Source organism: Dunckerocampus dactyliophorus, chromosome 3 (assembly GCF_027744805.1).
Source record: "Dunckerocampus dactyliophorus isolate RoL2022-P2 chromosome 3, RoL_Ddac_1.1, whole genome shotgun sequence".
Taxonomy (NCBI): domain Eukaryota; kingdom Metazoa; phylum Chordata; class Actinopteri; order Syngnathiformes; family Syngnathidae; genus Dunckerocampus; species Dunckerocampus dactyliophorus.
The window spans coordinates 4,547,321-4,562,943 of record NC_072821.1 but is presented as its reverse complement, the minus strand read 5'-3'; the positions used below and the strand labels follow the sequence as shown (position 1 = coordinate 4,562,943).

Genomic DNA, 15,623 nt, shown 5'->3' with positions numbered 1-15,623 from the left:
GACTGGAGTGGAACAGCATAACTTTGCCTGTTTGGAAAAGTTACCTTTTCCATTTAAAACTTCTAAACAGACCCTGGGTTCAAACATTTTGAAACTGTATTTATTTTTTATTCGTATTTAATGTTGCCTGTGCATTTTTCTTGTTTTCTCTTTATTTTGCTCATTTAGTTTGTATATATTATATTTAATTACGTGTGTGTTGGGTGAATATGATTGCGTGAAGACCTAAATTTCCCTCACTGGGTTAATTAAGTATATCTATCAATCCATCTATCTTTTACCTTTGTAAAACCCCAATAAGGCAGTCACAAGGATGTAAAACAGTACTTCTGTCGCACACATATTATTAAGCACAGGTTATATTACACAGCACAGTGTTTTTTTTTTAATGAGAGCTATGTTTATTTAGAGAAATGTCCACCAGGAGGCGCAAAATTAATTTTTATTTAGGCTACGACTGCCCAGTCTGTCCTTGTACTGTATGAACAAGTATAATTAGTGTTATTTCGTATGGTAGTGTATTCAGTTATACAGTACATACACGTTTCCATATTACGTTAAAATGACCATCTTTATTGCTGACAGTAACAAAGTGCATAAGCATTACAACCAAACACAAAAACAAACAACTGACAACTTTCGAGGAGAAAGTGAAATAACATTTTTAGAAATACTTATGCAGTACCAAACCTACACAACCTCAAGAGGCAACCTGTACCTTCAATCTCTCTGTGCCTTAGTCAAAAATAAAACAAAGTTCCTATAAAAGTGCTAACAAGGGGAAAATATGCAAATATTCCTTTTCGGACATCCTCAAACAAACAGAAAATAAAATGCATGTATCTACAAATGGGTGTCAAATTAAAAGAAGTCATCTAAAACTACACAGTAATGTTTTCCATTAGCTTGACACCCGATTGTGTGCATTTTCTGAAAAGAAAAAAAAGAAAAAAGTTTCAAAAAGCACCATATTCGGTCAAAAAGATTGTGCAAAAGTCATTTTTTCAAATGTATTGCACAACTATTAGCAAATTAACTAGTCAAAACATACATTTATATATATAGTATATAAAAAACTACTTTAAACACTTCATCTACATGAATTCCTTATACTGTTCACAACAACCTCATCTCACAGCACAATGAAGCACTGCGTTCAATGCAGTGTGGACATACCTGATGTCTCGGTTCAAAACTACAGTAAAAGTAAACAACAATACAACAACAGCAACAAAAAAAATATGAATACATGGTGTAGCAAATGTGCATCGGCATAACACGTGGAACATGGATCATCAGTATCATGTTGACGAGTTTCATGGTGTAGAAGGTCCAATAGTAGGCCTCAGGTTAGCGTGGCAATGTCCTCGTCACAGGCAGTATCCGGATGCATTTTTGGGAGACGCTCAACAGCCGAGCCAGTCCTTTGTGATTTCACCTAACTTGACGATCTTCAAGCTGCTGTCCTCCAGTTTGAAATAGTGGTTGCCTTTGAAGAAGTAGCTGTAATCTGGCCAAAGACAAAAACAGGAAAGGCTTTGGTATGAGACATTTGCACTCGGTAAAGTGTGATGAACAACCAAACTCGCAAACAAACAACAACAATGTGGGAGAACAAAGGTCTCTTGTATTTACTTCTATTAAGGAGCATTCTATTAACACATTTTATTCAAGAGGAGACTGACGGCAATCTGAAAATTTGAGGCACTGCAAAAACCAAACAGCATTGAACGCATCGTCCCAATGAGACACACTCGAAAACAACAACAATGGAGCGTGTCCTGTATTTACGTCTCCAAAGACACACATTATATGAGACTGAATGAGACTGAAGGCAGCAAAAAAAGGGCGAGGAACTGCAAAAACTACACCACATTGAAAGCATCAGTACTAATGAGACACACTGACAAGCAACACCAACGAAGGGTCTGTTGTATTTACTTCTTTAAGAAGACACATTTTATCTGAGAGGAGGGTTAGGGCAGGAAAAACTGCAAAAAACAAACTGCATTGAACGCATCAGTTCAAACAGAACGGGTAAACAGCAACAACAATGGAGGACAAGGAGGGTCTTGTGTGTTTGTTTCCATTAAGGAGACACATTTTATCCAAGAGGAGACTGAGGGCAGCAAAGAAACGTGTGACGTATGGAAACGACACACCAATGAACGGATAAATCCTAACGAGACTCATTAATAAACAACAACAATAGAGGGTCTCCTGTATGTACTTCTCTAAGAAGACACATTTTATCTGAGAAGAGACTGAGGGCAGCGAAAAAAAACGGAGGGACTGTAAAAACCAAATAACATTGCACGAATCAGTACAAACAAGACAGGCAAACGGCAACAACAATGGAGGAGAAGGAGGGTCTTGTTTGTTTGTTTCCGTTAAGGTGACACATTTTATCCAAAAGGAGACTGAGGGCAGCAAGAAACGTGTGAAGTGTGGAAACCACACACCATTGAACGGATCAATTGTAACAAGACACACTGACAAACAACAACAATGGGGGGTTTTCCGTTATGTACTTGTCTAAGAAGACACGTTTTATCCAAGAGGAGACAGAGGGCAGCAAGAAAACATGAGTGAACACAAAAACCAAGCAGTATTGAATGCATCAGTCCAAACAAGACAGGTAAACAACAACAACATTGGAGGAGAACGAGTCCTGCGTGTTTGTTTCCGTTAAGGGGACACATTTTATCCAAGAGGAGACGGAGGGCAGCAAGAAACGTGTGAATATTAACACCAGTCACTCTCACTCTTGCGTTGAAAGCATCTTTGGTGTCGCCACGCTTCCACTTAGTCCTTGTAGACGACAGTCGCCTGGGTTTCAAACTGTTATTGACTGTCAGGTAGAACAACGTTTTGGAATGCTAACACTAACCAATACAAACAACAAAGCAACATGCTCAAGGAAAACGGAAAGAACAGGCCTACGTTTAAAACGTGATTTGTATATGTACTGTATATCTTCCACTTGTGACGGAAAAAAGCCTTGAAAATTGGGAGATCCTGTCGCAAGTCTGCTTCAAGTGTTAGAAAAATTTCTGATGCATCCAATGTTTTATAAAAAGTCCGGACCGGCCAGTCGTTGATCGTTTCACAACGTCCGACAAGACTCTAAATCATCAAAAGTCAGTCTCTGGACTCGGGGCTTAATCGGCACAGTGTATGGCCCAGATGAATGAAGGCTGGTTCTAGCTTCCCTGAAAGTTGCTCATCATGGAAGCAGACAGAGGCTCGCCTGTCGTGTTGCACAGACTTGCTTTATATCAAGATGTTGATGCTGCGTATATTAGGAGAGCCGCAATGGAAAAACCCCTGGTCACGTGCCACCGGCAAAATATTCCCATCCAATCCAAGCCCGACAGTGGTCTTTACCGACATGCATTCCTGAAATTCACCCTGCATGTACTCGCCTTTTCATGACCAGGCAAAGCTAACATTAAGAGTCATGTGTTAGCATGCAGTTTAAGTACCTGAACATATCATAAACACCTAACAGAAAAAAATACCAATTCCGTTGAGACTGAAGGCAGAGTCGATGTTGTCTGGGATGCCGTTCCAGGATTCAGCGATAAGTTTGGGGAAACCGCTGTCCATTGTCTTGGTATTTTCATCATATCTGCAAATATGAGGACACACAGTTGTAACACCAATCACAGAACCGAGATGGTAAATATTTTTGTTTTGTTCCTCACCTCCAAAAGTTGTCCCCAGCAAAGAGGTAAGTCTTCCTGTTCTTCCTGAAGCTGAAGGCAGCATCGATCTGCTCCACGTCACTTGGGAGACCCAGGCTGCTGAGCCTCTTGGGGTAGCCTTTCTGCAGCTCGTCGGCCTTGTAGACCCACATCTCATTGCCTGGGAGGAAGCACGACAACAGCTACAATAACAACACAACTTGTGCATGTTCTCATGCCTTCCAAGTGGATAAAAACACAAAAGTAGTTGCGCTACCTAGTGGGGAAGTTTTTCTATGTGTCGTCAATGACAGACAGTGAGTTAAGGGTCATTTGTTATTCATATAGCCAAACAAGTAGTGCTCTCCCTAGTGGTGAAAGTGGTCAGTTACTGTTTACAACCCCAATGGCCAAAAATATTCCATCTATTTGTCAAAATTGACACCGTTCTTTTTTCAAGACCTGTTTTTGGACAAAATCAAAGCCATAATTAAGATTTTTTCTGCTGGATGGTTGTGTGATCACTTTGCTTCATTGATCACCATAATCTTCAAATTAGCATCATAAATTCTTTAGTGTTGTTTGCTAACTTGCTAACAACCTGTAAGACACTTAGAAGGCTCCGTCTCTCCAGGTCGCCGGCACGCGTGAGTGACAGGATGAAAACCTCCGTTGCCGAATATCGAAACAAGTCGAGCAGAAGAAGAGGTTCCTCAGAATGCCAACGCTAACAACTAAGCGACATGATTCTTCGACCAGTTATGCCTTGATCTGTGCGGAAAACTCAAATAAGTACAGACACCGCCGCCTGTAAACGTGCAAAAAAAACAACTTTAAAGCATTATTTGTGTATACAGTACTCTTCTTCCACTTTGCGCAGGAAAAGTGACAGATAAATAGGCTAGAGTCCAACACTTTGTTAACATGCTAACAGCACTTTTTGGGTTTCATCTTACAAGGTCACGCGTGTGTGTGAGTGAGAGGAAGAAGATCTCACTCGCTTGGGGATGGCTTGGCACCACCTGTTGGTTTTCATGTAAACTAAAACCCCCGAATAGAAGAGGATTCATCTTTTTCAGACTTCTTTCAAGGGAAAAATACTGTCTTATATTGGGGGTCAATAAAGCATTTTATCGGTCACACCGGAAGCATCTAATTATCTGATGGTAAAAGCGCACGCAGTCTCGGCAATGTCCCGTTTTCCTGGGTTCTGTGTAAAAGGCACAGATCGACAAATGCCAGTCAACAGCATCGCTAGCTGTGTTTTCACAGCTGATACATGTTATATAAATCCCACAGGAAAGCAAGAGCATTATTGCATTAGTAAAACACAAAAAATGTATCAAGAACCACTAATAAGTACATTGTGATGTTCCCCTCAAAGAGTCAGCCAATGACTCCATGATGTTTCGAAGAGCAGAAAGAGCTGACCGTTCAAAGTAAAGTCATCCAACTACTTCTTTCTGACACTATGTTGCCAGAAAGCAGCAGTTTATTCATCCAACCTGAGAAGAAGACCGTCTTCTCCTCCACTGGGTTCTCATAGGCGGCATCTATCTTGCTAGGCAGGTCCGGCCAGTAGGTGGCCACCAGCATAGGCCCACTGGGCTTGCCTCTGAAGTTGACAGACCTGAACAGGAACCTGACACAAAGAAGAGAATGGGTGGTTAAAAATGGGGTCTGGGGGGTGTAGAGGTGGGCTCAGTGTTTTAGTGTGGGAGTAGTAGGGGCTCCACTGGCTGAGTAAGCCACAAAGGCCTGATTCATGAGCATCTGGTTGTCGTTAAAGGCTGGAGGCTACCCAGTGGAACAAGAGCCATCTTGCCTGGATTTGCAATAAAGCTGCACAACAACAACCGCCACTGCTTCCCAAACGCTTTTCCACTGACCCAGTTTTTAGAAAGGCAAAAAGATGTGCCAGTTTTAAAGTAGAGCAGAGGATGGGTCAAATTTGTGAAGTGACAGCAAATGTTTGCATGATTGCAAATTGAGTTTTTTTCTTGTAATATTTAGAGATTTTTTCTGGTGTAATATCAATATTTATCTTATTCATGACATTTTTACTTTTTTTAATATTAAAAGTATGTTTTGCGAATATATATTTACTTGACATGATTATTTTAGTTGACAGTATTCCGACTTTATTTTAGTACAGTCTTGTTAGTTGTATTAATTAGGGCTGTCAAATGATTAAAAATTGTAATCAAATTAATCACAGGTTTCAAATGAATTAATCATGACTAATCCATTTGCAACTATTTGTGAAATATGTAATTTTTTTCTGTATTTTATTTAACAAAAAGATAAATGACAGGACACAATTTTATTTATGACCTGCTGGAAAGAAATGGGACATTATTGTATATTTGGGACATTGTTGTATATTTCTAAGCTGCCTTTTGAGTGTTAAGTTGCTGTGTGATGATTTTAGCCTTCGATCTAAGATGACACAGTGAGTCAGATTGTATTGCGTAATGGCCTCCTGCGATTTCCGATGGGTTGACAAGCTCGTTGTGAGTTTCCTCATAGTTCATGATTGGCTCCTGTCAAATAAAGAACTGCCGGGTCGCCACGGACTTGTACGTGCCAAAATATGTTTTTTTATGACGTGGACATGTGGACATTTGTTCGTGGAGAAGGAGTAAGATCATCGCTCACCCTCACTCTCTCTCCTCCCTCTCTGCCTTTTCTCTCATCCATGATCCGATAGCGGGTAAAATTCAGGCTGGTATCGGCAATACCAATCCGATACGAATACTTTGTGCAAATACACCTATTGTGTCTGGTAAATTTTAGTAGTATTTCAAAAGGTAGCAAAAATCATACAAGACATTGACTTATTGTAAACCCTGAAGTATACTGAGGTTCAAACAGGGGACAAAATCATATGCCTGAAGTATCACAAGTATCGATATTTTGATTTGAGAATTGACTTTAGAGCATGAAGAGCTGATATCAGAAGTATCCATATTTCAGTATCGATCCGCACATAACAACAGTGCATTGTGTAAGTCGACACGCAAGGAGGACGTACGAAATGCGTTAGCCGCACTAATTCCGTATATACCTGTAGGGTGCACGTGTGCCACACGACACACATACAAACTCCGCAAGTGCGATGTACGAAAAAAGAAATCACATTTTGCCCAAACCTGACACCAGAAAAACGTACAAAAGACACACGTTGGCCGTACAGACGACACACGAAGACATATGATGTGCGGAACTTTGCTTTGCCAACTAAAAAAATACAAGTTCCCTTAGAGTTTGCTTGCCATGACAAAGAATATGTCATGTATACAGGGTGCATGCCTGGCCTTTTGGATTGGTCTGCAGTGGGATACTATGAGAGAAATGCATTGACAAGAATCTAAGGTTAGTCAGACTGTTAAATTCCAAATATGTGCTTGGACTCCTTTGAGCATCATGCGTCACACAGACTCAAGTTTCAGCACAGCTTGATTTCCAGAGAACGAGCCAAAAAGTTTGAAGCCAGAGAATCTCTGTGAGATTGTGAGCTACACCGCTTCCATGGGCACCATGTAGCAGGATAAAAGCACATTTTGAGGGTTGGCCTGTTTGCTTCAGACTATTGCAGATTGTTTGTATCATAAAGCTTGTTTTTACTTTATAGTGTGAGTCTCAGCAAAAACAACTTCCTCCTCTGTTCCAAAGAAGACTGATGTAGCGCTTTACTGCTGTATGAGTAACTACTTACATTACTCACTGGCGCCTGCAAAGCAATGTAGGCAGTTTTTACGGCTTATAACTATACTGTATGGTTGCTACTGATGAAACAACCAGCAGCTGCCGAGTGGCTGGGAGGATCCAGCTCAGAGAAAACAGGAATACACCCAAACACGGTAGTTTTGGTGGCTACCTGTCCTTGAAGAAGAAGGTCTCTCCTCTAATTTGAGCGACAGCATCAAAGGTAACAGGTTCTTTACAGATGTCCATAGGGGTAACAGGTCCCTGGGTTGGAGGTAGAGGTTTGTCTGTAGGAATGCCTGTTCATAATACAAAGGTGAATTGTTATTCCCTGGGCTACAATAAAAACAATGATATTTTCTTCTCACCATAGAGCTCCTGAATGCCCTTGATGTCATCACTGGAAAGTCTGAAGTCTTTGGTGAAGGTGTAGACGGGGGCCATCAGCGCACCAGGGTCTTGAGAGTGCTCCAAGCCGAGGGCGTGACCGAACTCGTGAGCAGCCACCAGGAATAAACTGTAGCCTGGAAACAACCCACCGGATAAAATATCTCCTTTGCAGATGTGCTTCAACAAAGAACTGTCAAGCCCTACCTTGGTCTGGACAGAAACCCCACTTGCGGTCGTCGTCGTAACTCTTGGTCGTGGCGCACCACATCTTGCCGTCGCTGCGGCCAGACGACGTGCACGCCTCATAGGAGTCCCCCAAGAAGGTGAAGGGGAAGGCGCACGGGCTGCCCTCACTGTTTCCCCCGACTGTTGACATGGCTGCAAGGACCAACGACAGTTTCACCTTTTAAAAGGCAACTCACATTCGCAAAGAACGGTTCTGCTTTTGTACCCTAAAACCCTGACTTCAGGACTTTACAGTCCAACTTTGAACCCTCCTTCTGACCAAAGTCAGCAAAGCCCTGATTATCAGATGGCTTTTAAGACGATGTCACTGTTTTTAGCAGCTACTGCAAAACACAAGTCACAGATCATCGATATGACGGGGCGATCTGCTGTGTTTAAGGACCTACTGCAAAAAAATGTTAGTCCAAGATCCTCTATATGAAAGGAGTCTTTCATTGCACTACACTACTACACAGCAGTACTGCAAAAACACTATTTGAACATCCTCTATATGACAGCAGCGCTCTGCTGTTTTTTTCAAGCACTCCTGCAAAAATGCTCGTCACGATCCTGTATATGACAGGAGTGCTCAGCTCTTTTTAAGCTCTAATGCTAAAGAAATACACCAGTCAAAGATCCTCTATAAAACAAGAGCGCTTTGCTGTTTTTAAGGACCTACTGCACTAGTCAAAGAGCCCCTAAATGACAGGAGCACTCTGGTGTCTCTCAGGACCTGGTGCCAAAAATACTAGTCAAAGATCCTCTATATCACAGGAGCACTCTGCTGACATTAAGGGCCTACTGCAAAAAAAAAAAAAAAGTCAAAGATCCTCTATATAACAGAGGCACTCAGCTCTTTTTAAGCTCTAATGCTAAAGAAATACACTGATCAAAGATCCTCCATAAAACGAGCGCTCTGCTGTTCTTAACGAACCTGCAAAAATGCTCCTCAAAGATCCTGTATATGACAGGAGTGCTCAGCTCTTTTTAAGATCTACTGCTAAAGAAATACACCAGTCAAAAATCCTCTACGTAGCAGGAGCGCTCTGCTGTTTTTAAGGGCCTACTGCAAAAAAAAAAACTGTAGTCAAAGATCCTCTATATGACAAGAGACACGCACCTCTTTAAGATCTAATGGACAAGAAATACACAAGCCAAAGATCCTCTGTATGACAGAAGCACTGTGCACTCCAAAACGGGCAAAAATGCTCTGACAGCCGGGAATGTGCTGCTGTTTTAAGGGCTAACTGAAAAAAAAACACTACTCAAAAAGCTTTGCTCTTTTTAAGGGCCAACTGCCAAAAATGCTAGTCAAAGATTCTCTATATAAGAGGAGCACTCTGCAATTTTTAAGGACTCACCGCACAACTGGAAGACCCTTTATGGGACAGAAGTGCCAAGTTTTTAAGCTCAACTTTGGGCCAGTCAGATGTCATTCACAGATAGAATTACAGTAGTTGTTTTCAACATATATGTTTTTGTGTGGGATGTCAGAATCCACGGACAACACACAAAATCCAACACAGTCCAGCCAAGATTGGAACCTACAGTAGAAGCATCCTAACCAAGTGTAAACCTAAAATAGTTCTACAGGCCTTCAGCAGAGCATAAGAAAGTCCGGAAATCCCAGAATGGAGCTTCTCCCTGGAGACAATCATGCAGGCCAGTAAACAGCGGATAAAATCAAAGAGAGGAAGAAAATACCACCAACCGGTCTCGGGGCAGAAGCCAAAGGTTTTGTCCTGGTCGTAGTTCTCGGTGGTGGAGCACCACCGGTAGCCGTCGTCCCTTCCGGCGGTGGTGCATCCGTCATACTTCTCACCCTGGAATGTGAAGGGGAATTTGCATGCGGCGCCATCGCCGTTTCCGCCCAGGGTGAACAGCACTGCAATGCAAAGGATCCTTGCAGAAGGTCGTGTTCACATGATGAAAAACAAGTTTTACGTATCTTTGAAGGTATACTCTATGTGCTAATGTTCTAACAATGCAATACAACACTGATAAACAAGACAAAGCCTAGTTCCCCAAAAGTGGGGCAGAAAGTTGGACGAGAAACACTTTCCTGGCAGACAGTGCAGCCTACTTTCTGTCTGCCCAACAGAAATAATTCACTACCGTTTGGACTCGTGCTTCAAGGAGTGCATCTAAGGTCAACATTAAACACAGGAAGCAAACAAACTTATCAGTAATTGTGCGAGTGTATACATGCGATGTTCTCTCATGTAACCTACGTTCATGAGGACAGAAGCCATATTTGCCATCTTCATCGAAGTTGTAGGAGGTGGAGCACCACAGGAAGCCGTCGTCACGACCCTGAGACGTGCAGCTGTTGTACTCGGTGCCCATGAACAGGAAGGGGAACTTGCAGAACTCTCCGTCCGCGTTGCCGAACTTCACTTTCACCACTGTTAGAACAACAATTTCACCACGTCGGTCAAGATCTCGAGCAAGATTTGCCGCCGTTTGATGAAGAGATCTGCACTGCACATCTATCTGGGTCAGCGTGTGCAAGTGGGAGCTTTTCGTTGTGTTCGTCTTCCAGATTGGCTTGGATTTTTGCATGCGCGGCGCCGCAAAGTACAACAAAACAATCCTTGACAAAGTATCTTGGTTCTGTCGGAATTTTGCATGTCAGATGAGGTGCAGCACGTTGGCTAACACAGTTTTTGTGTTTTTATTTTACGTTTTTTTACCTTGGCCCTCTCCCAGCGTCCACTGCTCATCATCGTCAAAGTGGGAGTCGCCACCTATTCCCGGTCCAGGAGCGAATGCGTGAGCCAAGAGGCCGTCTTTGCCGTCAAACGGGTAACCGTCACCATGTTCTGTTGATGACACACAGTCTGTTTATAAGCACCAAACATGACATATCCCTCCCTCACTTGTTTGCTCCACTTTTGAGAAAAGACACGCATACACATGTACATGTACACATATACTGTAGTATATGCTCGCTACTTCACTGAAGGACAGCTTTGTCAAAAAAAAAGAGCCTTCTCTACACATCTTAAATAAAGCATGGAGCTCTGCCAACTATCTGTGAGTCAGCTACGGATGTAGAAGTTGTACGTTTGATCATGTTGTGTTGTTAACCTAGAATGATGTGGCTGTTCACATGTAACTGTAGCGTTAGCACTGTAGCTCACGTATACTCACGGTACGCAACGCTTTGTGCCCTGAAAATGTGAAAAAAAAATTTTTTTTAAAATTTGGGTGAGTCAATTTCTCATAACCCTCGCCACATGACACTTTGAATTTCACGGCTTCACGCTGTCATGTTTTTCAAATACATATTACTTAACAAGTCATGATGTTTCGTAGTTATTAGTCATAAAATAAAAATATTTCAGTAAATTGTACATATTCTTTGCCAAAATTAAGCATTCTCAAGCATAAAAATGACTAAATGAACTAAAATTAATATATAACAGACTCCAAAGATGAATTCAAAACCATTGTGATGATATGTGGTTCTGTATTCTACGCTGGTCACTCGGTGTCAGTTCGGTGGGACACACAAGCACCAGACTTGATAGCCAGAACAACAGTCTTTAATTGCAGGTTTGACTTAATAATACCTAACACAATAATCCCTAACGCGTGCTGCTGTTGCGGCCGTAACCCACGTCAAGCTAAAACTCAACTCTGAACCCCCAACCTCACTTCCTGTCCCCTAGCATCGGGAAACATTTACAGCAACACACACAATCATGAGTTTTATGTATGTCTTAAATGGCTTCTTTACTGTCATCATGTCTAGCATACTTGGTTATACAAGTGTAAAAGTGACTATAGGGGTGTTAGAGAGGGCTCTAATAACGCAAAAAAAAACATGTAGAAGGTCGTAAACAGGTTTTCTATGCTCTAACTACCAAAATATTTTGTTTATAATTAAGGAATTGTACTTCGACTTGTCACAGTCGGGTTTGGAACCAATTAACCGCGATAAACAAAGGATTACTGTATTGATATACTGTAAATGCTTCAATTAACGCCTCTATTCAATGAACCGAGTCTTCCATAGTCGCTGGGTGTGTGGTCTGCAAAAGCTAATAACCACCGCGGCCTCAAAAAACAGAGAACAGTTCAAATAAACATCGGCTTTAACAGTAGTTTTAGTTTTACTGCCACAAGATGGCAGTAGCTGCATTTGAAGTATCATAGCGGTCAGCATCCAGCAGCTTTACCTACCTCTACATGCGCTTTAAAATGTCGATTACGCTACCCATCTGTTGGTGTGAAACGCAAGGGTGTTAAACTTGCTGCATTGTTGTTTACAACTAACTCATTAGCGGTTATTAATGCTGGCTGAGTCGTGCTTTTCCTTACTACTATTACAATACAACATTGGTTCTGTTGCTGCTGTTTGGTGCAATGTGCTTGTTAATAAATGGCCGTGTGGTAAAAAAAAACTACGGTTTCCTTTCCACTTTCTCATGCAGTCAAAATCTTTATTAAGGATGAAAAAAATGAACCCAGTCTAACGAGCTTTGTCCTTTTGTTATTTTGTCCTATTGTAATTTCACGAGTCCTGTACCGTTGCGTCCAAAGTTGATCATAATATCCGCCTCTCCGTCCATGAGGCGGTCGAACGAGAGCGGCGTGACGTCACTCCACACTTTGAAGGCCCGGAAGAAAGCGTCATTGATGACTTCCTCGTCCAGATCAGGGCTGTAGCCCAGGATTCTGAAGAGTGAAAATGAAGTCAAGGGAAGCAGGATTTTAGAAAAAGAATTCAGTTGGGGGGTGTGGGGGGGCAAAATTCTGACCATGAATCATTGTGGTGAATAATAGTCCAGGCAGACACCCTGGGGTACATAAAACCACTCATCTGGATAAACCAACTGCACATTGTTGGAAACCTCCATAACACAAGACCTGACACACGCACACACACACACACACACACACACACACACAGACTGTAAGAATGCACTTCATGGTCCACTGGATGGGAGGGTGGTGTTTGGGGAATGTTGGGGGGGGGGGGGGGGGGGTTGGGAAGGGGAGGGGGTCAAACTGGGACAAGTTGTGGTCCATTTCAATATGTAAACACATTTTAGATCATGCATTTTTGCATGCAAGGGCCCCTTTAGGGTCGGTTTTGGACTGGAAAACTGAAAACTGTGTCAATGTGGGGGTTAGTTTACCAGATAATGGTGTTTTAAACCTTGAAAATGCTGAAAACAAAGCAGTGTTCAGTCTGGGCTTGTGTGAGTATGTCCCAAACAAAACAATAACAGCATTTTTGTAGCTTTAGTGCTAGTAGCACTTCTCCAGCTAGGTGTACACCACTACTTTACTCGATCAAACATTTCAAGGCCGAACACAGTCCGTTTTGTCGCAATAAGTCCCGTTTCCTGTTCTACGGTTATCATCACACAACCACACAGCACAATTTCAACGACACTGACTGAGATTAAATCTCACAAGATCCCCAAGTCTCGTGAGATGTGTGGGAAGTCTTGCACAGTATTAAATGTACCAAGACAATTGTGTCTTGCCTGCAGTCAAGCACAGTGGCGGGAGTGTCATGCATGAGTGCTGCCGGCACTGGGAGAGCTGTGGTTCACTGAGGGGAAAGATGAATTCCCACATGCGCTGTGACATTGAGATGTGCATGATCCCTTCCCACAGGAAACTGAGCCGCATGCATGGGTGGACCTTTTTTGCTTGCTCCAGTAAGGTGCAGGTTTGTTCTGAAGTTGTTTGTGTGCAGCTGAAGTGCTAAAGTCGGTGTAGTAATTTAGGGCAGTGGGAGCCATATTTTGTAAATTGGGTTTAAAACGTTTGGGGAAAACCTGATCTGGAGTAACATTTTGTACCTGTTCCAGCAGCCAGGCATGTTGTCAACAATACAAAATTCCCATGAAAACATGCTATTTGACACAGAATAAGTCCAGGTTCTGACCTGTAGGTGATGTCCTTCTTCTGCCACATTGGTTTCCTGTGAAAGAAGTTGTAATTGGCCACATCTGGAACGCCACAGCGGGGCTTTTTCATGGTCTCCACAGTTTTGGCATCGATCTCTCCGGTTTCTTGCAGGGAGAAGAACTTTTGCATTTTCTTTAAGGTGTCCTTGAGCACCATCAGGTTACATCTGTCTTGTGGGCACCCGTAAAACTTGTTCAGATAGCGCTGGAAGACGACAACGTAGGGAAAATATGTCAAATTTACTTTAAAAAGGGTGCTAAAATGATGCATTATGGGCTAAAAAGCAGCTTACCAGTGCAACCTCTTTGTCTGTTCTGGGAGTATCATCTCCAGGGAATCTGATGATAGGAGAAGGGGCTGCAGATGTTGCTTTAAAGTTGATGAAGTGCAGCAAAAACACACTGAGGACAATCCCAGCCCTGCTAAATTGCGACACAAAACCCATTTTTGTTTGTAAAAACTCTTCTAGATGTCTTTAATGGTTGGTCTCTTGCGGTCCTTCTTGCTCGTGTCTCCTCTGCTGCTCTTCTGGAGGAGAATTTTCCTTTTTTTCTCTTTCTTTCTTTTCCTTAGTGGGACATCCTGCACCTCGACTCCTATGAACTTTCTCACTTTTTGCTTGCATATGCACTTTTCTCTCTCTCTCTCTCTCTCGCGCTCTCTCTGGTGCGCAGCCTCAGAACAGTGAAGAGAGCAGAGCACAGACTGGGGGCAGTGATGACTTAATGCTTCAGATTTGCAGTGTAACAAGTGACTATAACGTGTATTTGCATGCCATGGCGCATATGTTAGTTCATTTCTTGCTTTATAGTTCTAGCCACACGTAAAGACTTATGCTGATGTCATCATTTTTGCACAGCAATGGAACAATGTCATGTATTACTTAACTTAAAAACAAATACATATATAATATATCCATGCCTTGTTCCCCCACTCTTGCTGTAACACAAATGAAAGCAGTGTGTTTACATTTCGATTCAAGTCAGGAGTATAATACGAGGGTAAACGCAACAGTGACATCTAGTGGCGCAGACGTGCAACTACTTTCAAATTTCCCAACAGTCACATCTGGTGGCCAAATCACTTGGGACGCAAATGTAGACAACAATTTGGGCCCCTGAAAGATGGTAATGCACTTTTGATTGTCAACACCGTCAAAGGAGGTGTTTGTTAAATAATGTATTTAATATCAATGTTGCAGTTACCTCATTGGAACTCCATTACAGGGACAAACTACAGCAAGGTCAATATATTAATAAACAAAATAATCACAATAATCTGCCGCCATTAATAATTGCAAACACTGTATTCGTCATCATAATTGATATATTTACGATTGTTTTATGACTTCGTTACAATTATTACTTTACAATTATTTCTTTGTCAGTGTCACAGGTTACTATATTAAATAATTCGTTTTTATTATATTAAATAATATAATTAAATCATTCATATATTTAAAAAAATTAAATGCCATTTAATTATGAATAAATAAATAAATAAATAAATAAATAAATAAATAAATACATAAATAAATAAATAAATGTTTAAAAGATGGATTTTCCTTCACAGTTTAAAATAATATAGATTCATTTTAAATAACAATGATTACAAAGTTCGAGTTTTAATAAAGATTTCAAGTAATAAGTTTATAACCCTTGACCAAAATAGTTTTGGGAAAAT

General features: G+C 41.6%; 1 protein-coding gene across 1 annotated transcript; it reads right to left on the bottom strand.

Annotated features, from left to right (window-relative positions):
- Nucleotides 1-526: 526 nt before the first annotated feature.
- Nucleotides 527-14,561, bottom strand: mmp2 (matrix metallopeptidase 2). Its single transcript, XM_054771651.1, has 13 exons — nucleotides 14,233-14,561; nucleotides 13,918-14,144; nucleotides 12,544-12,692; nucleotides 10,703-10,831; nucleotides 10,241-10,414; nucleotides 9,721-9,894; nucleotides 7,989-8,162; nucleotides 7,763-7,918; nucleotides 7,567-7,693; nucleotides 5,192-5,328; nucleotides 3,708-3,867; nucleotides 3,522-3,631; nucleotides 527-1,510 (listed from the first exon to the last, which is right to left on the bottom strand). Exons 1-13 carry the CDS (start codon nucleotides 14,383-14,385, stop codon nucleotides 1,407-1,409), a joined length of 1,974 nt encoding a protein of 657 aa, XP_054627626.1. The 5' UTR covers nucleotides 14,386-14,561; the 3' UTR covers nucleotides 527-1,406.
- Nucleotides 14,562-15,623: the final 1,062 nt, after the last annotated feature.

What these genes read in the sequence shown, in the direction of transcription:
- mmp2 (XM_054771651.1), bottom strand. Translation starts at nt 14,385, where the DNA reads ATGGGTTTTGTGTCGCAATTTAGCAGGGCTGGGATTGTCCTCAGTGTG. An exon ending in CAGACAAAGAGGTTGCACTG is followed by an intron (nt 14,145 to 14,232) that starts GTAAGCTGCTTT and finishes GTCGTCTTCCAG; the next exon opens with CGCTATCTGAACAAGTTTTA. An exon ending in AAGAAGGACATCACCTACAG is followed by an intron (nt 12,693 to 13,917) that starts GTCAGAACCTGG and finishes TTCACTCTTCAG; the next exon opens with AATCCTGGGCTACAGCCCTG.